The sequence below is a fragment of the Melanotaenia boesemani genome, chromosome 24, assembly GCF_017639745.1.
Source record: "Melanotaenia boesemani isolate fMelBoe1 chromosome 24, fMelBoe1.pri, whole genome shotgun sequence".
Taxonomy (NCBI): domain Eukaryota; kingdom Metazoa; phylum Chordata; class Actinopteri; order Atheriniformes; family Melanotaeniidae; genus Melanotaenia; species Melanotaenia boesemani.
The window spans coordinates 12,262,398-12,287,976 of NC_055705.1; the positions used below are offsets into that span (position 1 = coordinate 12,262,398).

The window sequence follows — 25,579 nt, forward strand, 5'->3', positions numbered from 1 at the left end:
TAATGCATTGTGTGCAACCAGAAATGCTGAGTATATTCTCACACATCCACTTATATCCCCTCCAGCCACTGGCAGCTATGGTGGTAGGGTGCACAATGAAATGAATTTGTATGGTTTATCATGAATCTGAGTACATGTGTATTGTTGCTTCCTCAAGACTGACTGGTAAGGAGGATAATCTGTTTGTCCAATTGTTAGCCTAAAATAATAATAATAATAATAATAAAAAGCTATATTGTGAATTTTCCCCACCAGAGTAGAGGGAATACAGAGGTAAGTGCTGATCTATATGCATGGCTGGTTCTCACTTGGCTGTACTCAGATAGCATGAGATAAAGTTTAGATATGTTAGGCACCCATCCTGGGAATGTACTGAAATGGAAGACGTGCAGAATGCCAACCAGCCAAGTAGAGGGATGGTGGAGAGCTTATGTGATGAGGACCAACACAACCTCTATTTTGAAGATAAAATTATGTAAAAAGCAAAGACCCTCTATCAGTTATAAGATTTGACATATAGGGCATAATGATATAAATCTGGGAATACTTGGTCAGTCTTTTTCTTATCGTACCATCTTAAATGTTGACATTTAACATGCTAACTGAGGCCTGGAAAGTCAAAGATGAAGCTCTTGGGTTTTTTGCAGTTTCGCTGAGGATGTTTGCTCCTGGAAAGATTGGCAGCTGTCTTGAATCTTTTCCATCTTTCAAAATCTTTCTCACAGAATGATGGATTCCAAAAATCTTTAAAAATGGCTTTATATCTCAGACAGATGGATTGCAACAGCTTTCTAAGAACAGGATTTGAATTATTGGGGAACTAAGTTGAGTTTCGCTCCCCTGAAAACACTCAGCTGTGAGGAGGAGATCTAAAAAATAGTCCACTTTCAATTACAAATTGTTATTATATGTTTTGTCACATAATTTGTTATTACATCTTCACATGTACTTCTTCTTTTTTTTAAATAAATTTACACCCAGTACAGTATCACTAACCAATTTAACAGGATCAACGTTATGCTAGCTGGACTTGATGTCCCTTCTTTCAGATAGTAAATTAAATGGATACTGACAACAGCACTGCTTCATTCAAGCTTGTAAAAACACACTGATCCTGCAGCACATTCACCTCAGGGAAAACCAAACACCTTTAAGTACATTTGAGCCCATTCATGCTTGTTCTAGCAAATAAATGACAAAACGAGGTTGCAAATTTTGGTGTACTTTGTGTATAACCTTCTAAAGAGGATCAGAAGCAACATGTTAGCCATCATGACTCATTCAGGGATAATAGGTTAGCAGGTTTTTCATTCTTTGTACTGAAAGGCACCCCTCTGCTGTGCCAGATTAGGCTGTCAGCATGCCCTTTAAACTCTTTGGAGTCCTTAATCACTGCTTTCAGACTCCATAAAGTCCTTATAGTGCACCTTATTGCACTAATTCTAACACATTCTTTAAAAGTGGATCGCTGTTTTATTCACACTTATCAATCACAAAAACACAACTGCAAATTCAGTAACAAAAGAGCTAGTGATGAATTTCTGCTGCTCAACTTTCTGAATACTGTCTTTTATTTTTAATGCATGCATGTCCATCCTTTTAGGGTCAACAGTTGTTGCAAAAAGGCAGACTGCAGAACACATGCATAATAATCTGACAAAGAACTACCTGCAATAGGAAGGCAGGAAAGATACAGGATAAATGGCAATTCTCTCAGGGAAAAAGAACAAAATGGGCAGATCGATGCCAGAAAAGAAACCTCAGGAAAAACAAAACAAAGGGAGGATACAGAAAAGGCGTCCTGATGCCTTGGCAATTTAGCGTGCATACCACATGATGGGACCATGGTGGAGATGGAGCCCAGTTTGTTATCCTTTCATTCTTTCATGATTTGGCAATTCCTTCTGGAAAGTCTAAACATAAACCCAACCTTAAATGGGATACATGTAGCAGTGTGTTCAATGTCCTTCCATATTTTCAATTCATTAAATTCTAACAAATTACTTCTGGTACCTTTGTGAGAACAGATCGCAAGGAATTGGAAGGTCCTCCAGCATTTGTCTTTGTTCTTTGGCTGTGTTTTTGAGGACATACGTGTTGGACATGATTTTCTTTTATTGGCCACAGCAAAATGCTGTAAAAGATTTAGCTAAATTCTAGTTGGAAGGACAACAGTGATTGTTTCCTGTTTTTTTTTTTTTTGTTTTTTTTTCTGCCATGAAGAAATCTAGCAAATTTCTTCCAAATTCAAACCAGATTAAAATAAAAAGCTGTGATGGGGCTAAAAAGACGTCCCGCTCTCTCCTTTGCAGTCGTGTCTACAGGCAAGTAAACACGTCTTATCTGATGAATTTCTACATGTGCAAGACAGAAGCATAACCCAAGTGAAAGATGAATTCCAACAAGAAACACATATTTTTTTTCCTATTACGTCCAACACCTTTTCCTTTATTTGCTTATCGCCTATGTGACATTCAGATATTAGTTTCATTTCCTGGAACATTTTATTGTCATTTCCAACCTTAATCCTAACTTTAACATTTTCTCTCTGTTTTCCATTATCCCTACACATTATGATGAATATTTTGTCCTTTTTTCCCTGAAACGTAAAAACAGAAAAAAAAAATCAGAAAAAAATGAAGTGGTTAAGTTGACAGTTTTGAAGTAAAATATTTGGAAACCCTTACATTGAATTGCCAAAAAGTTTTTTCTAAATATTAACTTTATTTACCATACAGATATATTTGAATGTTTTTTATTTTGATGCAATCAAATTTAATAACCTGCTGTTTTTTTTCTTCCGGATAAAGTTGTTAATTTAATTCTAGTGCTTTAGATACATAAAAAAATAAATAAATAAATAAAACTAGATACAATTTATGATAACTGATAATACACACATACAGGATCTGCTTTGTGTGGCTAGGTAGTCATAGGTGCAATGTATGGAAAACATTCCTTGATTATTATTATACATTCAAAACCATGTATAAGCTATCAAAATATAGCTTTTATCATTTAAAATGTTGTTTTTTTTATTCTAAAATACAATGTTGATCTTTTTTTTAGTTATGCAACATTATGTATTTTGACATTTTGTGAATATGTGACATGTAAGAACATGTACAAGATTAAAAATACAAAACAAAACTTCATTACGTACACCGTGCTGCTTTCTTCATAACATAGATTCAACAAGATGATGGAAACATTCCTCTGAGATTTTGCTCCATATTGACATTAGATCTGGTGACTGTGGAGGCCATTAGAATCCAGTGAACTCATTGTCATGTCCTGCTGCAAAGCCATCAGAAGATGCTACACTGTGGTCATAAAGGGATGGACATGGTCAGCAACAATACTCAGATAGACTGTGGTGTTTAAACCGTGCTCAGTTGGTACTGAAGGGCCAAAGCATGTCAAGAAAATATCTTTTACCATTACACCAGCACCAGAACTCCGAATCATTGATACAAGTCAGAATGGATCCATGTTTTCATGTTATTTAACTTTACACCAACTTCTGACCCTACAATCTGAATTTGTCATCTGACATCAAAATCTATCAGAGCAGGTGATGTTTTTACAATCTTCTGTTGTCCAATTTTAATAAGCCTGTGTGAATTACCTAATTTTCCTGTTCTTAGCTGATAGGAGGGACACCTGGTGTGATCCTCTGCTGCTGTAGTCCATCTGCATGCCTTGGTTGTAACCAGTACTTATTTCAGTTACTGTTGTCTTTCTATCATCTTCAATTAGTCTGCCCACTCTCCTCTGATCCCTATCATTACCAGGCATTTTTCCTTTATTAAAATATTATGGATATCTTTTTCAGACCATTATCTGTAAACTCTAATGATGACTGTGTGAAAATCCTAGTAGATCAGCAGTTTCTGAAATACTCAGACCAGCCCGTCTGATACCAAGAGCCATGATGCATTCATAGTCACTTAAATCCCCTTTCTTCATCATTGTGATACTCAGATTGAACCTCAGCAATTAATTTGATCATGCCTACATGCCTAAATTCATTGAGCTGCTGCTCTGTGGTTAGCTAATTAACTGTTTGTTAATACTTTTATTTTAATGACTTTGACAAAAGTGAAAGCTAACAATAGAACACATTATTTTATAATATGTTATATCTACACTTTACTTTAATTATGAGTAATTACAGTGTTTTTCTCTTATTATCTGTTATTCTTAGGTTTCCCATGTGATCTAACTGCTACAGTATTACAGATTTATTTGCTTCCTTCATTCATTTATTCATTCAGCATAAAAATACAGCAGAAGACAATAAAAAATAGCCTGTCTTTTAGACAGGTTTTGTCCAAAGACTGTCTCAGACCAGATCTTATGCTGGTAGTAAACCTTAGCACACATATGAGAAAATCAGCTGTCTAGCAAGAGCGGCAAAAGATGTAATTTTGTAGGGAGTCTGTGAGGGAGACAAATTAAAGGGTTATGTTAAAGCATGTTAAAGAACGCAACACAGCTTTTTACTTGACTGTTCTGACCTGGGTTGGTAGGTCACTCCACTTTTGGATGACACCTAAATGGCAAAGATTAACTGATGACAAGGTCCTGACTTAGAGTTCTGATACAGAGAAGAAGTTACCATAGACAAAAATCTACCCTTTACAAATACAATCTGCTCTAGCTTTTCCACTCTCACATGACAAATACAGCTGTTACATAGGGCATAGAAAAACACTTTTTAAATAATTTGAAGGGGACTTTTTTTCTGTGTGTAAACAAAACATTTAATTAACTGAAAATTAGAATTTATGACAAGCATTTGATCCCTCTGTAAAAAAACACAGATGACTAATTTTCCAGGGTAACTTCAGAAGTCAAGCTCCAATTTTGTTCCTTACAAATGAAAGTTGTATTAAATCTATCTGTGGGGGGAAGTCAGATTGAAGTTCTATAGTTCAGGTGCTTCACTTCATTTTGAGGGGGAGTTTATAGAGTTCATAGCACTTTTCACCAGTGATTTACTACAGTAATGCTAAAATACATAGCCTGGCCAAAAGAAAAAAAGGTCACACATATAATATTTATATATATTTATATATACACACATAATATTTCATTGGACTGCCTTTAGGTTTGGTTATGGCAAAACTTCATTGCGGCCTTGCTTCAGTAAGCTTTTGCAGTGTCACAAGATTTATGTCCAATCCAGTTGTAATTTTTAACCAAAGTCTTGTATTGGTGATGGGAGAGTCAGACCACTGCGTGAATCCTTCTCCAGCATATCCCAAAGATTCTCCATGGGGTTCAGATCTGGACTCTGTGGTGGTCAATCTATGTGTGAAAATAATGTCTCATGCTACCTGAACCACTCTTTTATAATTTGAGCCCAATGAATCTTGGCATTCTCAACTTGGAATATGTCCTTGCCATTGGGGAATAAAAAATCTATCAGTGTAATAATCTGGTCATTCAGTGTGTTCAGGTAGTCAGCTGACCTCATTCGTTGAGCACAAAATGTTGCTGAACCTAAACCTGACCGACTGCAGCAACCCCAGATTATTGACTGCCTCCATAGGCTTGTACAGTAGGCACTAGCCATGATAGGTGCATCGATTAATCTGTCTCCCTTCTTAGCCTGAAGAGCCCATAACTCTGGAAGACCACAGGACCTGCTTTTTTCTGCTTGATGCATGCCAATGATTTGACACTTCTTAAATAGACATAAATAAATAAACATTTTTTCTACAACCATGGGACATGTCTTTGGACATGCTTGCTGTCACCACCGAGCTCGGCTAGGGAGGAGGAAGTAACATAAAAGAAACAAGCCCAGATGTAAAATGGAGTAAAAGGGAATTTGTTGTTCTATGGCAGATGGAAGGTAAAATAGCAGAAACAAACAGGAGGGCTGGGTGGGTGGTGCTGCTCAAAATAAAGAACCAAATAAAACACAATGGAATAAATAAAAAGAAACAACCTGTCTAACTAATTAACATTCAAACCAACACAAACAAAAACTTAACTTACTTCACTGACTGCAAAACGAACAAAACACAAGCGGAAACAGCACCGGTTGCTTAAGAAATGAGAAGCTACTCATTTCATCAAATGGAGTTAACAGCTGAAGGATAATCGTCCATGCAGTAATTATCCAATAGGATAATCTATAGCGTCCCTATTTGCTTTGCTAAATCCAGGTGGTGCCTGGCAGTGCATATTTGATTTTGTGATATCCTGATGTATCATAAAATTGTTTTAATATTTTTAAGATAAGGAACAAGAGGATACACAGAGATTTAATACAATACATCATGATATGACTCAATGCATTTAGTGATATACATAGTGGTAGAATTTGTTCTCATAGGAGAAAATTACTCCACATTTAGTATCAGTGGATGTCAATCAAAAAGCGCAAAAATAAGAATTTTGCTGCTGAATGTGGTTACATATTACCCAACCAGTCATTAGTCTGACCTGTTAGGTTGCGTAACCCCAGCTGCTTCAGGCCGTAGTAACCATCCCGTCTGTAGTTGAGGAAGATGGCCAGAGCGTAGCGACCCTCATAGAGTTTGGTGCCTCTGATGATCCTCAGGTTCTCCAGCGGTAGATATTCGAACTGATTAAGGGCCACCAGAACATAACCGGTCACCTCTCTGATAGACTGCATAAAAAAAAGACAAGTAAAGGAAATATACTTAGTATGCAATCTCTGGCAATGTTACTGGAAGTCTATCATATAAATGAATTTTCTTCAGTGTTACATAATTCTGCATTGATTAATGAAATCTCTTCATCCTTATTTGACTGTCCTGTCCAGGATGCACCCTGCCTCTCACTTGATGATAGCTGTAATAAGCCACCCAATTAGGTATAGAATATGGGTGGATGGATGGATGGATTAACAGATGGATCGATGAATGAGTAAATTGAAAACAACCATAGCTATGAAGAAAACAGGGTGGTCTTCATGCATCAAATATGTCTGTTTAAGTTAGGTGCAAGCAAATGTAATTCCAGGTTTCTTCAAACTTCTCTTTCATTCACTTACAGTCATCATTTGACATTCATAACCCTTAAGATGGTAATGCAATTCTCTCATTTTCTGCATGCAGAGTATGCCATTTGCATTTTGAAATGTCAACTTCATGAAATATTTAGATAAACAGTCTAAAAATGATTAAAATCCCCTCCCTGAGCTGCCACCATAATGCAACGGAGGGGTTTGAGCATACCCATGAACCTAGGACCTATGTTGTCTGGGCTTTATGTCCCATGACAAACAGGTTTTTAGGGGAGGGAACAAGAAATATAGCTAATACAACCCCCAAGATGCATAAAAACATTAGAGGCAAATTTTACATGCCCGAAATTGAGTCACCGGGGGCCCTATTTGGAGCCAGACCTTAAGGTGGGGCATGGAAGTTAGTGCCTGGTGGTAGAACCTTTGCCCATTGGCCTGGTTGAGCTCAGCTCAAAAGGGTGACATGCCCCCTTCATCCAGTGGGCTCACCCTCTTTGGGAGAGGCCATAGGGGTTGGGTGCAGTGAGAGTTGGGTGGTGATGGAAGGTAGTGACTCTCGTGGTCTGATCCTTGCTTGAAGAAGCTAGTTCTAGGGACGTGGAACATCACCTCTCTGGCGGGGAAGAAGCCTGAGCTGGTGTGTGAGGTTGGCTTGATATAGTTGGACTCACTTCAACGCACAGCTTGGGCTCTGGAACCAGTTTCCCCTAAAAGGGCTGTATGAGCCCACCTTCAAGAACCATGTACTTTAATTACTCAGATGACACAGACATCATTGCTCTCCTTATAGATAACCACTCTTTTCTTGAACATCTCACCACCATCAGACACTTCACCCAGTGGTGTGACAGCAACCACCTTCACCTTAATGTGACCAAAACAAAGAAATTGATAGCCCTCCCACACCCCAGCAACTTATTGTCATTAATAACCAAACAGTAGAAACCACTAACAGTTTGAAATACTTCAGTGGAAGTCACTGGACAATAAAGTCACCTTTGATCAGCACATTACAGACATTCAAAAATGGAGTCACCAAAGACTATCAGCTGTCCGTAAACTTAGAGATGTTGTTTCACAAGTTGTTCCACATCTCCTTCTGTCGCTGTACCAAAACATCATTCAATTCATCCTGCTGTACTGCTCCACCTGTGTTTATAGCATTCTCTCTGTTAAGAACTGGACTGAGCTGCTTTAAGGCACTGCTTTAATAATCATTGGTCCACATTCAACCTCACTTAACAAGGCCATCACACACATTGCAATCTCAGTAGCATGGGACTCTAGACATCCTTACATGAATACCTCACCCCATTGCCCTCAGGGCGTAGATATAGGACATTGCAGTGTAGGAAGGCTTGTTTTGGAAAAAGCCTAATGCCCGCAGCCATAACTGCCCTAAACAACAGGCCCCGCTGAATTGTTATGCTGTGTTCTTTGCATTAATATGTTGTGCTATGTTGTGAAGTATAGTTATGTTGTATCTTGTGTTCTGTGTAATATTGCCTACTTGGTGATGGCAGTCCAGGGAATCGGTCTGTGGAAAAAAATTTCCCCTTAGGGACAATAAAGTCTAAATACAAGTCTTCCATTCTGGAGTTGCTCCCAGTGAGAGGCACCAAGCAGGTGTGGGCACACTCACTATCCCTTTACTTGGCGCCTGTAAATTGGGGTTTCCCCCAGGTGGACGAAAGGGTAGCCTCCATCCACCTTCGGGTGGAGGAACAGGTCGTGACTGTTGTTTGTCCTTATGCAACAAACTGCAGTTCAGAGTACCCACCCTTTTTGGAGTCATTGGATGGAGTGTTGGCGAGCACTCCAGAGTTCCTTAAGACTCTGGATGCTGTGGGACTGTCTTGGTTGACATGCCACTCCAGCATTGCGTGGGTAAAGAAGACAGGGCCTCTGGACTGGTAAACTCATAGTGGTGGTCCCCCTCTTCAAGAAGGGTGACTGGAGGGTGCGCTCTAACTACAAGGGATCGCACTCCTCAGCCTCCCTAGTAAAGTTGATTTAGGGTTCGTGGTTCAGTTTGGTGGTATCAGGATCAGGTCTCTGCTCTTTGCAGATGATATGATCTGTTGGCCTCATCAGGCCGTGCTCTTCAACTCTCGCTAGAGCAATTTGCAGCCGAGTGTGAAGCAGTTGGATGAGAATGAGCACCTCCACATCCAAGACCATGGTCCTCCACCATAAAAGGGTGGAGTGTGTTCTCTGGTTCGGGAATGACTTTCTGTCCCAAGTGGAGGAGTTCAGGTATTTTGGGGTCTTGCTCACGAGTGGGGGAAGGATGGAACGGGAGATTGACAGGCACCCTGGCTCCCTATGTCCCTTAAAAATAAAGTGAGAAGCTCGGTAATCCAGGAGGGGCTCACAGTAGAGCCGCTGCTTCTCCTAATAGAGAGGAGCCAGATGAGGTGGCTTGGCCAACTGGTTAGGATGCCTCCTGGATGTCTCCCTGGGGAAGTGCTCTGAGCATGTTTCACTGGGAGAAGACCCTGGGGAAGATCCAGGATGTGGCCTGGGAATATCTCCATACCTCCCTGGATGAGCTCAAAGAAGGGGCCAGGGAGAGGGAAGTCTTGGCTTTCCTGCTTAGCCAGCTGCCCCTGTGATCTGACCACATATGTACAGCAAGAAAATGGATGGATGGATGGATGGATGGATGGATGGAAATTATTCAAATTTCTTCCCAGTTGAATCCTGATTACACTTTACTGATTAGTTTATCAGCTATTATTTAATTAAATAAAATATAAAAAAAAATTTATTAACAACTGATGGTAAATGATTAAATTAACGGTTGTGCATCTGTGATGATCACACCTTTAAAAACTTCAAATTCAAATTAAAAAGCAGCCATTTCTTAAACTAAGCTTTCCTGATTTAATTGGATTCCATCTTATTTATGTGAAGGCACATGAATAAAATCATAAATTAATAAATAAAATTTATTGAAAAAATGTCTGTGATTTAGGCTTAGTCTAAGCTGATGAACTCAGTCTAGGCTCACTGCTCACTGTTTGAAAAACAGAACATACAGAAAGGGAGGGCTTCAGCTTAGTAAAAGTAGTGCTCAAGAGTATGGAAAACCTCTACCATCTGCCTCATATTGCAGCAATTGACCTTCTTAGAAGTGACTAAAGTTCAAGCTGATTACCTCAGTGTTACACACTTGATGAGGTAAATTTATTCAACTGCAAAGTCAGCCTGAAGGATCCGGGCAAAGTGAACACTGTATTTTCTAATGTTTTCATTTAAATTCTCCAAAAAAGTGACTGTCCTCCCCCCCTTAGGCCACTGCTCAACAAATGGGAAAAAAGGAAAGAAAAATTGAGGGTTAATGGTCAGCAATCAAATTTAAAAAAATGAGTAACTGTTGGCTAACAATTTCATATGCATGTAAAACATCAATATGCATTTTATTCTCATGTTGTCAAACCTGTGTGGTCATGCATCACACAACAGCAGCACAATCCTACTTGCGCACACACAAATCTTCACAAAAGCTCATAAAATAGCTGTACTAACACATTCCACCAATCAGCACTGACAAGCTCTGTAACAGCAGCATTTCTAAAAGTGTGTTATCTTTTATTTTGTACACAATTCCCTCTTGTTTCTGTCAGTTATATAATTATTTTTATTTTTTTCTTTGCATCTGGATGCATCACCGAGACGATGCAACTCATGGAGGGATTTGCAACTTCTAAACTGTAGTCTCCGGTTTTGATCTACAAAACTTGAATGAATGAATGTTTATTTTGAATATGTTAAAAAAGAAAGCAGCAGCAAAGTGTGTATCAGTTATTACAAAAAACTAAATAAATAAATAAAACAAATACAAAAGCAAAATGGATCAAAACCAACTGCTATAGGTATTGATGACGGTGCAATCAATTCAAATGGAAAATAAGTCTAAAAAGGAGGTACAACATGATTGGTTAAGGATTAGCTTTGCACTAATCATAGCTCCTATTATTCCCAAGAAATTCAGCATAAGGGAAGGTTTTCTTTCCTTCTGAAAATGAGAGGTGTCTTCTGATTGGTTCAATTTATGGAGACTCAGAGAAACTGTGATTCAAAAATGCATACTCCTCCTGTCTGTTGAGGAAGTTTCTGGACCTTGTAAACATGGGAAACTTGGAAATGTTTGATGTATCAAATCGAGCCGTACACTTTTGAACTAATATAGCTTCCAGAATGTCACAGCGCAGATCAAGCCACATGACGAACTGTCACAACCAAGATTGCAACAGGACATCTGTTTCGTAAATATGCTCATTACTTGCATTTGAGCAACTTCACAGATGATGTCGTCTTTCAGTTCTTCACCAAAGTCAACATTTATTGCCAAAGTTTATGGCTTGGAAATCAGCATGAGAAACAGCACAACTCTTAGTTAAAACATCTGTTTTGTCCGTTACCTAAAGACTGAGAAGTAACTATTTTACAAAGGTTAAAGGTGCTAAAATTACTAATAAAATAAAGAAAAAAACATTTATACAGCACTCATTGAAACTGCTCAAAAAAGACCCATGACATTAAAAAAAAAGAACTGTATAGATACATGCAGTTTTGAACATTTAGGGGTGGACTAAGTCATACTGGGGGTAACTGTATCGTTCTATCGAAAGTGGAATCAGAAAAAGAGAAGGCGAAAAACATGACAGAAGAAGCAGGAAATAGCAGGTTGAAGAACACAGACATGAGCAAAAGTTAGTAATAAGCATTTTAACTGAAGAACCTTATTCTCTAGATTCGTAAGAAAAAAAATGCAATAAAACTCTGCCCCCTTGTGGTGATAATTTTGGATGATAGCTACAAAAGTGTTCCTTTAATATGCACCAAATATTTAACTTGACTCAATTATAAAACACATTTAATTTACATTTTTGAATTTACTCACACAATTTCCGAGGGGCATTTCCCAGAACAGTTGACATATTTTAATTCTCTAAAAGGGAGTCCTAAACCTCGGACATTAAGGTAACGACCAAGTACTATTTTTAAGCATTTCAAATATCCAGCAAGAGGGCATGAAAGGAAAAGGTTCTCGAAGCATCAGGCAGTTCCAGACACATCCTAATGACCAGAGACAGACTAGTAATAATGTGGAGGATTGGTTTGGAGGGAGGGAAGAAATGAGTAATGTGAGGCTTGATTGGCTGCTGACCCCTGGGGTACATTAGTGGAAACTGACAGTGTGCGGGGGGCCTGCATTTCAGGATAATAGCAGGTAACTCAGATTAGCTTCTATATTGAGTGCTAAGCAAACGCTGTGCACCTGCCAAGTTGGCCTATTGAAACACAAACACAATAGGAAAGAACGAGACAGAGGAGGTGCTTATTAGTGAGATTACAATGTGTCAATCACTTGAAGAGACAAAGAACAACATAATAAAAGAGAAGGAGAATCCATTTCAGGAGAGGCTTTGATTAGCATACTTATTACCAACAGGGTGTCCATTGTGAGACAGCTTATTGCCTGTCAAAATCCCCTTGTTGAAATAATTGTCAGTCATATATGTTTTGAGATCTTTACTGGTTGGTTACTAACTTCATGCAACTCTGTGCAACTTATGAGTCAGCTTGAAAAAACAATGTTTTTTTTTCCCATTCCTCTGGGGCAGCTTGTTTATGTGGCTTCATTGGTTAGAAGTCTTGCTTTTTCATCATTTCGACCCTTTCCTGACCCCCTGTTTACTGCTGGGGGCTGCCGAGCTTTACAAGCTCGTCCTGCTATTATCAACTCTCGCGTAACCCTCAGGTTACTGCCGAGGGCGTTGTGACTAAGGCACAGGGAGGCCGCTCTACAATCCGACCCAGCTGTGGGCACGCACTCGGCTGCTGGCAAACGCCACAGAACTTCCATTGTGCCCCCTTCTCCCTGCCAGCCTCCGGGACCTGCTGGAAAAACTAAAGATAAACTGTTTCCCTGTTGCTAAGCAACCACAGGAAAGCCTTCCAGCAGGAGCAAAGAGGGAGAGAGAAGGCAGATGAGAAGAGAAAAAAAACAGACTTTACAAGGATATTTTTTTGTAATTTACCTAATTAAAGAAAAGGATTGCCCTTCTCCTTTATCTGTCTTTTCACTTTGACACTATTTAATTTTTTCCGCTGCAATAAATAGTTTTTCCGAAAGCTTTCTCAATCAATATATATCTGCATCCCTCTGTGCTGGAAGGGTTAGGGAGAGGAAGCAGAGAGACAGGGGGGAGGGAGGTCCGGAGGGAAGTAAACACAAGCACCTGCATTTTCCCTCCTGCAGCATCAACTGGGCTCTGTTTCAGAGACATAAACACCGAAGCTGAAGGATGCCACTCTGAGAAGCTGGCCTGTGGGTGGTGTGCTCAAAGTTAACAAAGTGGGCACGCAAAACTGATGTTATTCCCTTTGTGTTTCCTTAAAAACACACACACACACACTTGACAAGGCAAGTGTAAGGGCTAATTTGTACCAACAAGGTACACCAAACACACACACATGTCACATCCTTAATATGCATTGAAAATGACTTGGCTGGTGCAGGTTGTAATTTGGATTTTATTTCAACTGAATCCTTTGATTTTAGCTTTAGCCTGAAGGATCAGTGTTTTCACAAAGGGTTTGTGCATCATTTTGTTTTTTTGTTCTAATGCTGGTGTCATAATCGCTGATAACCTCCACCTACGTACAAAAACAAGAAACAATGCCACAAGGCACAGACAAGACTTAGCCGTCACAGGTCAACAACCCATGATGCATTGCAAGTTCAACACTTCCTCTGGTGCTTTTCTCCATCAATCTGAGGCAATTAGTAGGCTAGTGTGGAAAGCTCAGCTAAACAGGATCTTATGTGCTCCTGACAGGTTTGTTTCCTCTCTTCTGTCCTCTGGGTGATATGTGAATTTCACATGTTGTTAAATTGCTCTTTGTATCTCCTGGAAACATTGCATTAAGGCCAAGGCAGAGGGAGTCAAAAGTGTTTTATTTACTCCACACAACATAATTACGATAGAAGGCGCCTGTGCTGCCTTGGAAACAGAAAGCGTGTGATAGGAGGCCAAGCTGCAGAGCTCAGGCACTTGTAACCCCTCTAGATATGTGGAAATTTCTTTTTACTCTCTCAGTAGGAAGATGTAGATATCCATCTTGTGTGGGTTTGCTTTGCCTTGGAAGGATGGCTATTTGCATGCAAGCCAATATTAAAATCAGCTATAGTCTTGCTGAGTAAACAAATCTATGATTATATGAATTAAGACCTGCTTTCCTGGTGAACACATTCAACTGTGTCCTGTCATAATTCAGCAGCTGTGGTTAAAAAGGGAGAGCAGAGGTGAATACTAAAGATGAAACCCATCTAGTGGGTCCCCAGTGTTCACCAATCTACTGTTTTAGGTCAAATTCGACTTAACAAGCACTTATGTTAACTAATCTACGAAAATGCATGATGGTTTTAGGCTAATTGCCTGTGTGTCTGTTGTAATTTACTCATCTACCTTACTATGGCGTTACACAGAAATCCTTGCCTCCACAGCTGATAGTTATGCACAGACTTTTCTCCAAGGCCGTCATATATTAATCATGCTTGTGCATGGATTTTTGTGCATATTGAGTGTAAAAGAACATTTCCATGCAAAGTGACAATGCTTACATGCAGAATCCAGAAGTAGAACAAGGAAACTGCTAATATAGCTTTGCTGGTGCCAGAGCAATCTCAATATATTCACATTACAAAAGGTCATCTGTGACAGATAGGTATTTAAAAGCTTATCATTCCTGATCTGGCATTACTAGAAGATTTTAGGAATTGCTATCAGATAATGCATTGATCTGCTTGAGAAGACAGAGTAGCTTCTTAGCAGATACCGCTGCAGGAGAAATGTTGTTATTGTATTACAGAATTATAACATCACAAATAATTGTTGTGATGCATATCCAAATGGGTTTTTGGTCATCAGTGTGAAGGAGGAGGCAGGTTAAGTGTTTCCCAACTATCACAGAGCTGGATTATGCCATCTCCGTTGGATGCTTTGAATTCCCCAAGCTGGAATACATTTATTTCCTTCAGCCACATCAAATTGAAATGAAACAGGACATCTCTGCATCTGCAAGTGCTTTACAAAATGAAAAAACAACATCAAATTATACCAAAGGTATAAGTTCTGTTGTGTTTAGTTGTCTACATGTTTTATATTTGTGTCACAATTCTTTGACATCAAACAAGGGGATCTCTTGTTCATCTTTTAATATTACTTTTTTATTTATTGTTAGTTACACCTTCTTTCTGTCTTTTTTAAAACCCTGTAGATATATTTCAAATATATTTTTTTTTCTGTTTTCATTTGTGTAAACAACATTGTGTGGCTTCATGCAAGAAATGCACCCAAAAAATGTTAACATGACAAGAAGGAATGAAGGTTTAGTTGGAAATGGAACACTAGCAATTTCCATGTGACTTCTACATGGTTTATTGAGGGTATTTGTGGATGGTTAGGACTGGTTTGCACATGCTTGATAAAAATTTATTTTCTTTTGTAATCATGCATATTCCAACTTTTATTTGTCAGGTAAAAATTTAGAACATTTTCTACCAAAGCTTGATAGAAGAGGGCCCTGGAGTCTTACCAAGGAGCCCGTTTAGCATTTGTGAATTTAACAGGAAAGATAAAAATACTCCACAATTAGATGAATTTTTGCTTCTTTAAAAAAGGAAATAAATGTGAATAGGTGCAAAATAAAAGAGAATGTTTAATTAATAATAATAATAAAAAACCTTCACAAATGCAGGATACAGAGTTGAATGATTTCACGCAGCCTGCTGTGGCTACATTTCATTTTATTATATAGATAAAGCAAATCTTAGCAGCAGTGTCTGTATTAATTTCCTTAGCCTTTTGAGTTACACTCAAAATTTCTTCAGCAGCATGGTGTTTGCACATTTTCCTACATCTGCTTCCTGTTTTAACATATTGAGAATGAAATCCTGGTTTTAATTTGACCAGTCGTAAAGCTTCCATTTCTTCAGTTTCTTCCTTGGAAGTTGTGCCACTGTGGTATGGAACATCATGCTGCTGGAAAGTCTATTTGTATTTTAACCTGCTTACAGATAAATAGCTTTACACTCTCTCAGGTGAGCCACCCAGTTCAAAACCCCAACCATAATAGCTCCACCACCATCGTTTCTGTGGACAAACGGCTCAATTTTTCATTTGTCAATCACACTAATATTATTTTAAAAGAGCTGTTAGTCTACATGTTGATTGGTAAACTGTAGTTTAACTTTAGTTTATCTTTAAGTGGCAAATGCATTTTTCTTTCTATAGGCCAATCTATAGTATATATTTCTATAGTATAGGCCAAACTTTTGGGATAATTTCAGACTTTATGTACAACAGTTGGCTGTGTCTGTGAGATTTATTTTTGCATTGCCCCTGGGCTTAATGGATGCCTGGCCAGCCAAAGTATTTATAAATGATTTTCTTTGAACTGGACTGCTTTATCTTTTCATTAATTTTCTATAGAAGCCCAGATTTCATCTCAGGGCCTCACACAGCTCTTGAGATCAAAGTTATAGAAGTATTTAGTGAAGGAATGTTTCAATTCTCTTTTTAAATGATTTGTTCTTTTATTATGCTTTTAAATGTATTCAAACCCTTAAACTGACCACAAAACATCAGTTGCCATTTGTTTGAACCTGTCACCTTGGTGAATGTGATCTGCATGAGAGACTTTTTAGCTTCACACTGAGAAGCAACAAAGATGTTCTGGTGGCTTGCTGTGGTTTAAAATCTCATAAATAAATCTGACTTGATCTCATCTACCTTTTATTCTCAGTTACAATCTTAGCAGCTCATGATTTCAACCTGTGGAGTTTGCGTTGGCTTTATGTCTCCATTTGTAGATCCTTCTGACAGTTCTACCTTGAAGGATTAATTTGAATCGTATAGTTATTCTTTATTATTTATTTACTTAAAAGAAAAGTTAATCTGGTCCACACTTTTCCTCAGAGGGTGTCGCTTTCTTCAGTCTAAGCAGATTTGGAAACACATGAGCAGGGCTGATCCCAGATTTGTTGGCTTAAAATAATGAGATATTTGAGGTGCTCATGAGAAAACAATGTTTGATACCTCAAGATAACAGTATAACTTAGTTGTTATCTCTGGATGGCCAACATGAGCACAGTGAAAAAAAATATATTTATATACAAAATTTGCAAGCTTAAGATAATGAGATAGTCTGGTGGGATCGTGTAACAACAGTTTGCCATCTCAAGATAATAAAACAATTAAGTTGTAATCTGCACCCAACAGGCCTGAGGACAACAGGAGCTGATGTCTGATCCCAATTATTTGAAAATTAGAATTAAAAAAATAAAGCCATATAAACATAGGGGGGCTAAAAGACAAAGTAAGGATTGAAAGGAGAGAAGTTTAATGTTAGGAGGTGTGAACATAAGGTGATAAAGGGAAAGGAAGTGGAGCACAGAGGGGGAATATGTTAAAGCATAATTAATAGTAAACCTGTTCCTGTCATCTGGATTAAAATAATAAAAGAAAGGAGATCAAGGAGGGATGGCACACTAGAGTAGAAAAGGAGACGTCGAAGAGGGAAGAAGGCATAATGAAGGATAAAACTACATTTTAAAACAGAAGAGAAGAGACATATTATAGTGCTTATTACTTATTTCCATACATATAGAGCCTTTTGCTAGTCGGTCAAGGAGAGTGCAGTGGTGCATGTCAGCAGGAAGAATGCCAACTCTTAACGGCTTGATCCGACTGGAGTGTCGCTCCAATCTAACTCCTCCATGCGACAGCAAAGTCAATGGGCTGGCGGGGACCTGTTTACCAATTCGCTTCAATGAGCTCTGGAAGAAAGTGTACACTTTTTCAACTTGTGGAACAGTTTGGCTGCAAAGTATGCTGAGAGCACTCAGGTGTGACATTCAAGATTTGGAGAAATCCTGGGGAAAAAAAAAAGATAAAGGCCTCCAAAGAGGAAGAGAAGGGCCATTGACTTTAAAATAAGTGAAAATCCAGCTGCATGAAAATGTCGTTGCTGAATAAAACAGGTCTTTCTGATATTTGTGCCGAGTTTGGGAGAATTTTTCTTGCAGGACTTTTGCCATACATCTCAAGTTTTTGCAAAAGGTATTCCAAGGTTGTCCAGTGAGATCAGAAGGGTGATTAAAATGTGTAGATTAGGTGGAAGGTGGAGCTTTTCCTCACTTCTGAAGGATACTACATCAAACAAACAAGGGCAACTGTTTTGAACCCACACACTACTTTTCATGTTCAGAGTGGCTTGGATTCCCTCTTTTTTAAAGGTACTTTAGATTCTTGACCAGCACATTAGTGAAAGGGAAAGTGATTTTTTATTTATTTATTTGCTCAGTTTAGTCAAAAGACTTTAATTTCTTTAATCTCAAACACTGTCCTGAATGCAGTTTTTTACTCTATTCTGCTCCTTTTTGGAGTCTGTAGCAACTGTTGTTTGTTTTTCTTTAATCTGTGATTAATTTGTGTTATTTTTTTTGTTTGAAATAAAGGAATATCAATCAATCATTAAAAAAAAAAGGTTACAATATAACTGTGATCAAATACCAGGGTGTAAGTTTTAAACTGGGATGACACCCACTTAAAACTGATCTTTAACCAGTTATGAGCTCACTCTTAGTATTTTCATTATTCCTTTTGGTAGACAGGAAGTAGAACAAACAGCAGAAAACTAGTGGAAGAGAAGGGAAATGAACCTTCTGAATACAATTTCCTGAAGTAATTAACAAAACAGGTTTTATTTAAAAAATTGATTTTAAATGCACATGAACATCTGTTTTTTGTTTCTGCTGTGGATCACAACTACTCAAGGTGCTTCCTAACACACGAAAATGCAATCTTTAAGACTCACATATGGACGTGATTTAGTTTTAACACAGTCTGCTAGTGTTGACAATGACTTTGGGATGACACAGTGCTGCTGTGAGTGTGTATGTGTGTGTTGGTATTGGCGGTGTGCGCCTGCAGCAGCTGCTGTGCCATAGGCTTTCAGCACTGATATTTATTGTCTCAGACAGCCCGACAATCTCATATGGGCCTGTTTCACAAGCGCCGTCTCCATTGTCAGGACACATTTATAGTTAAGACCCTGAGTCTGAAATTAAAATCACCAAAGGGAAAGGTTAGCTGGACATTAGCAGGCAAAACTAAAACAATAAAAGTGCAGTACGGTATCTGTTCCTGGAGCTGTACAAACACTTATACATAACTCATGAGGCGAGGCTGTTGTAGAATCCTAGCAACAGTCGCACGACGTATCGCATTATGCTGTAGCCTTTGGGGACGCTACATAATGCAGTTATGTGACAAAGCCAGTGCACATCAGCCACAGGCTGGCTTCTGCTCGCTTGACAGTGGCTACAGAAAGAAAAAGTGTGAAGCATGTTATGTCCCGCAGTATCCATGTCCTCCATCTCCTCCAAGTCTTTCATTATTCATGGTTATCTTAGATTTGGACAGAGTTTTAGCAGCTAACCTACAACATGGGGGGTCCAATGAGTCAGGGGAGGGGAGAGAAAGGCGGAGCTGAGTGGCCACTGAAGCCCAATGTCAGCTCACTCTTCTGGAGAAGAAAGGGTGCTTAATGGCCCTTCCAAGTGATTGATGATTGGCCTGCTGCAGAGGTAGGATCTAGCCATAGGTAGACAATGCAAGACTTGGCTTGGATAATAAATTTATGTCAGTGGGAAAGAAGAAAAAATGCAAGAATTCCCAGTTTGGAAGGGTGTGAATGTATTGAAACAAAATAGCAGTTACAGTTAATGATTGTGTTAAAAGAGGCCAATGAGGACATAAATCATATTTCCTCTAGACTGCTACTTTTTTCAAAGTTATATTTCTGCTCTCTTTTGACTCGCAATAATCTGTGAAAGTAGTTCTGGTGTCATAATATAATGGTAAAATCTTACATAAGAGTAAACATCAGCTTTAAATTTGAACATTTGTGGTACCTTGGGGTTGTAGTTTTGGTACAGCTTTAGTACCTTTATTTATGTTTCTATTCGGTAAAATTGTTAGGAAATGTTACTTTCATTTAGATTTTTATGCTGATGACTCACAACTATTTATCCATGAAGCCTGAGGAAACTAATCAGCTACTGAAGCTTCAGCCTTGTATTGAAGCCATTAAAACCTGGATGTCCTGCAATTAGCTGCAGCTAATTTCAGATAAGCTTGAGATTATTGTCTTTGTTTCTAAGAACATATTTTTCAATAACATTGCTACTTTAGGTGGTATCATTGTGACTCTCAGTATTTCTGACAGAAATCTTTAAGTGACTTTTGACCTTGACTTATCTTTTATTTCTCTTATCAAATGGGTGTCTAGAACCACATTCTGTTTGATCTTGAAGCTCAAGCTCTATAACAAATTATTCCATATCACTCCAGTATAGATCTTCACTCCCAGAATAGTGGCCTATTATTAATGCTTGCTCAACGACCAACTTCAGTTTAATATTTAAATTTTTACAATTTGTTTTGCATGTTGTTCTAATTCTCATGTTTATATTAATATTCTCATTTATTTATATTCTTTAATTCCACTTATAGTGCAATGAACAATATTTTCATTTGCACGTTGCTTTAAAGACCCACTCTGGTGAAAATCATGTCTTTCATGTTGTTTACATGTCCATGTCGCATTTAGATGATTAGATGATTAGCCACTGGTTAAATTATTCTGTTGAAGCATGGCTGAAAAGCAATGTCTGACTTTCATTGGTTAAATTTCATAGAATTTTTATTTATTATTACTTTTGTCAGATTCAAGTTATTTCTGTGACCATTGCGAGTTTTTCTTTCATTAACCGAAGAGTACCAACAATTTTTTCCACGTGTTCTTTTATGCGCAATCTATAGTTAAGAGCTAATCTACGTTAAAACTGGCTAACCCTTAGGTCCCAGTGATGAATCTCCAGCTATCTCCTAAAGGTAGCATCAAATATTTAGCCCATACATGACTCTGAGCTACAATTTCCCTGTTTCATATCTTGAATTAAGGTGAGAATGACTGTGTACACTAAGCACATGGCTGATTTTGGTCATGCTTAATTTACTGGCATATAACTGGTTAGGCATGACTTGTGACATTTTTCATAGATTTTCAGTCAGCTTGGTAATGCTAAGTGCTTGAAGAGAAGGTGACTTATTTTTTTGGTTGCTAAGGACATAAAAAAAATGCGTCTCTGTTCTAAATGTCTAGTGGGAAATTTCAGGCAAAAATATTGTGTTACATCATACATAACTATTTTCCAGTGGCCAGGATTAATCTACATGTGCAGGAGGCAGCAATGTTTTGATGGCACTACTTTCACACTTAAACAACAGAGTTTATTAAAGAAAAAATGAATGTTTATTAGCCAAAAGTGTCCAGTGTCACTTCAATTTCCTAACAAAATTATCTTCAGTATTATCATCCACATTTCTTTCCTACAGCAAAGCAATTTTTTTGTCCTAAACCAGGTAAACAATGAGTGAGAAAGAAACACCGAAGCAATATAAAATAACAGTCTCATGTGGACTCACAGCAGACTGGAAGGTGAAACAAAGTCAAAAACAAAATAAAAATATATGGTCTGAAACTGCCAAAAGTCAGCTTGTTTGCTTGGTAGAAACCTGAGTTTGCTGACAAGCCTGAGCTTTTTATAATGCATTGTTTCCACAACACAAGCTGTAACATTTCATGTGCCATTGAGTGATTCTCCTTTACATTAAGCAGGTTAGTTGTGTATTACTGCATGCACAGAAGACAACATAAATATTTCTTTTTCTCAGCACCAAAGAACAAGTGGAACCAAAACTCACACCATTCTTCTTTCTTCATCATGAAAATCAAACTGTAGAATTTGCTAATTAAATTTTAATCAGTCCAGGTAACCATGCAGCTGCGTGACTGATTACATCTATGTCAAATTTGATCTGTGTTCTCTCTTTATAAAGCATGTGTGCAAGTGTATGTGTTTGTGTTGTGATGAGGAATGGTATTTGTCCAGCATTTTGTATCAGTGGGAAATGATTTCAGCATCATCACCGTCTCATGAGGAGAATGCAATGTTTCAGAGCTAAAGTACCTCATTACCCTCAAATCAAAGCAACCAAATTAGAGATGGATGCCCTGACTTGTGATGTGTGCTGTATTGAGTGTATATTTGTATGTTGCAGGTGCTTTTGTGCATTCACATGAGTATGTACTGTATGTGGTTTTCCAGTGGCTAAACAACATTTATCCATTTGATATCAGAAACAACATATTTTATTGCAAACATCTGAGCCAATCAGCAATTGCAAGAATATCTATTTCCTTTCACTATAGGGGGGTAAACTCCTCTTAATGGCACCCAAATGAATTCCAAACTCAGCCATGTGTTTGGATACTGTATTTGACACATTTAATATTGCCATCTGGCAGTGAGCTTTTTTACATCTTATTATACCAACAGCTGAAGAGTAACCATGCAGATGTAATATTAGTCAAGCCTCCCTGACAAAGTAACCTCCTGTTGAGTGGCTGGACATTCTGCAAGCATTTTTTTGGAAGCAGTGGCAGAAAAAGTACAAAGACAACTAATGGGACAAACAAATTCAATGCATTTCCTCATAGAAGTGTAATCCTGCATGCCAGATCTTGTTTAACCTTCGCCACATCTGTGTGCAAAGTCCAGCCAATAGAAACCCTGGTGAACTGAGTGGAATTGAAAACAACTCTTTATTCCAGGCTACAAATTGCAACATTTTTCACATAGATAGTTCACATTTTGTGCTTAGAAAAGGATGGCTGATCATACCTTTATTCACTTCATTAGCCCTTCCTACCTTGAAAGCATTATGGATCCATCATCCACTTCCTTCATTCTTTCACCCATCTGATGTCTATGTGCAAGGACGTAGCTTTGATTTTGACATAAAAGTGGCCCACACTGCCTCTAGGAAAACAAGTGTTTTGTTGCACTTACGATTGATGTTTATTTTCAGTAAATGAGTAGCTAGGACATCTTACTTTATCTTGCAAAATATTCTTTACAGGGACTGACAATACAATTTTTATTGTTTTATTTTTTCGCTAAACCGAATACAGGAATATTTTAGTTAATGATTTCTGTAATTTTGTGAGATCAAGATACCTGTTGGGATATTTCTTTCATTTAATTGTTACAATATTGTCCAGACAAGAAAACAGTTTGTATTACAGTGCAATCATCAACATCACAGAACTTTCATCACACAGTATAAGAACTCCACTACTTAACTCCATTTTTTTTGCTATCCGTACCAAGCAAAATGCCATTTTTTTTAGTTTGCACAATAATATGTGAACATCAGGTAAAAATTTCAGTATGGGGTTTTATGACTTTGAATAAATTTCAGTTAATTAGGTAGACAAGACACAAATGAGCAACTGCAGGCCGATCTCAAATCTTCCTTTTCTAAGTAAGATAATTGAAAAAGCTGTTACGATGTCTTCCAGTCAGGTTTGCTCTGACCAAAGTCATTAATGACATATGTTTGAATACAGATGATGGAAAATTGTCAGTCTTAGTCTTACTGGACCTCAGTGCTGCATTTGATACAGTCGACCACAATATATTGCTTAAACGACTGGAGAACTGGGTGGGCCTCTCTGGCACTGCACTACTCTGGTTTAAATCTTATTTAGAGAATAGAAAATACTTTGTGTCAATAGGTAATTTTACATCTGAGCAGACAAGAATTACATGTGGAGTTCCCCAAGGTTCCATCCTGGGGCCTCCTCTGTTTAACATCTACATGCTCCCACTGGCACAGGTCATAAAGAAAAACAAAATTAGTTACCATAGCTACGAAGATGACACAGAGATATAAATTGCAATGTCACCAGGAGATCGAGGCCCCGTAGAGGCTCTTGGTAAATGCATTGAGGAGATTAATGACTGGATGTGTCTAAACTTTCTTCAGTTAAACAAAAACAAAACTGAGGTGATGGTTTTTGGAGCCAAAGAGAAACAATTAAAGGTCACCACAGAGCTTCAGTCTATACACCTAAAAACCACCAACCAGACTAGAAATCTGGGTGTATTGATGGACTCAAACCTTAACTTTGAGAAACACATTAAGGGAATTACTAAATTAGCCTACTATCACCTTAAGAATATATAAAGGGTAAAAGATCTGATGTCTCAGCAGCACCTGGAAAATCTAGTCCATGCTTTCATCTTTAGTTGGCTTTATTATTGTTATTGATTGTCTATCGAAAAAATCAATTAGACACCTGCACCTTATTCAGAACTCTGATGCTCGAGTCCTCACTAAGACCAAGAGAGTGGATCACATCAGTCCAGCTCTGAGGTCTTTCAACTGGCTGCCTGTTTGTCTGAGAATAGACTTTAAAGTTCTGTTGCTGGTCTATAAAGCTCTGAACGGTTTAGGACCAAAATACATCAGTGACCTCCTGGCCCAGTATGACCCTGCCAGAACCCTCAGGTCATCTGGTTCCAGTTTTTTTTATCAGTTCCCAGAGTCAGAACTAGACATGGAGAAGCTGCATTCAGCTTCTATGCTCCACATCTCTGGAACAAACTCCCAGAAAGCCTCAGATCAGCTGAAACACTCAGTTTGTTTAAATCCAGATTAAAGACTCCCCTGTTGTCTGCTGCATTTGAATAGTTTTTATTTAGAAGTCAAAATCTACATCAGATTATTTTAAGCTGTAATCATGTTTTAATATTGTCTTTCCCCACACTGGAACTTTATTTCTTGCATTTTTACCATCTTATTTTAGCATCTTCCTTCAGTTTTAATTTCATTAATTGCATGGCAGAGGTCATCCCTCTGCCATGTCCATCTGAGACATGGCAGGGACAACTTAGAGAAGTGGCTTATCTGACTGGATTCTCTGTCTGACATCTTTACTACCATGGAAGCACAGATAAGCCTCAGAGCTTGTCAGAGCGAATCAATAAAGTAACTAAATATACTACTGGATGTTATCTAGGACCACTCCTTCTGCGAGTACCTCCATGACCCTTGCTTGTAAAAGAAAGAGGTGGTCAGTGTTCACTTTATGTTGTGGAACACGTGGTGCTGCAAGTCTGCTGGGCCTTGACGTAACTTAAAGTACCCCTCAAGATATTTAACAAAAAGTCATTGTTTGAAAGTCAATGCAATACATATTGGCAGCACAGACATATTTAACTTGTCTATGTTACTGCTGTTGGTGCTTTGATATATTTGATAAATTTGTTTTTAAGTTATATAAAAGGCTACTGTACATCAATCACAAAAGCTTTCCTTTTCTGCTTACCCATGGTTATAATATATATATACATATATATAAATTAAACACAAAAGCAGGAAACACCAAAGCAATTCATGGTTTATTGAACGTTTTTTCTCTCTCTGTTATATGAACCGCTTTTTTCAATCTGATATGATTTGTAACCATTTTTATTTGTTTTCCAGAATCTTTCTGTATTTTTACAGTATGTGTAAATACACAGAATGGACTTGATATCTCTAATGGAATTAAATTTATTTAGTTAAAATGTAACAGCAGCAT

General features: G+C 38.1%; 1 protein-coding gene across 3 annotated transcripts in view; it reads right to left on the reverse strand.

Annotated features, from left to right (window-relative positions):
- The window catches only part of LOC121635411 (receptor tyrosine-protein kinase erbB-4-like), a 302,255-nt gene that overhangs the window by 104,077 nt on the left and 172,599 nt on the right, over positions 1 to 25,579 (reverse strand). For all 3 annotated transcript variants that reach the window (XM_041978534.1, XM_041978536.1, XM_041978533.1), the window contains exon 3: positions 6,460 to 6,646. In XM_041978534.1, the coding sequence (XP_041834468.1) occupies positions 6,460 to 6,646 (187 nt within the window). The remainder of the gene's footprint in view (positions 1 to 6,459; positions 6,647 to 25,579) is intronic.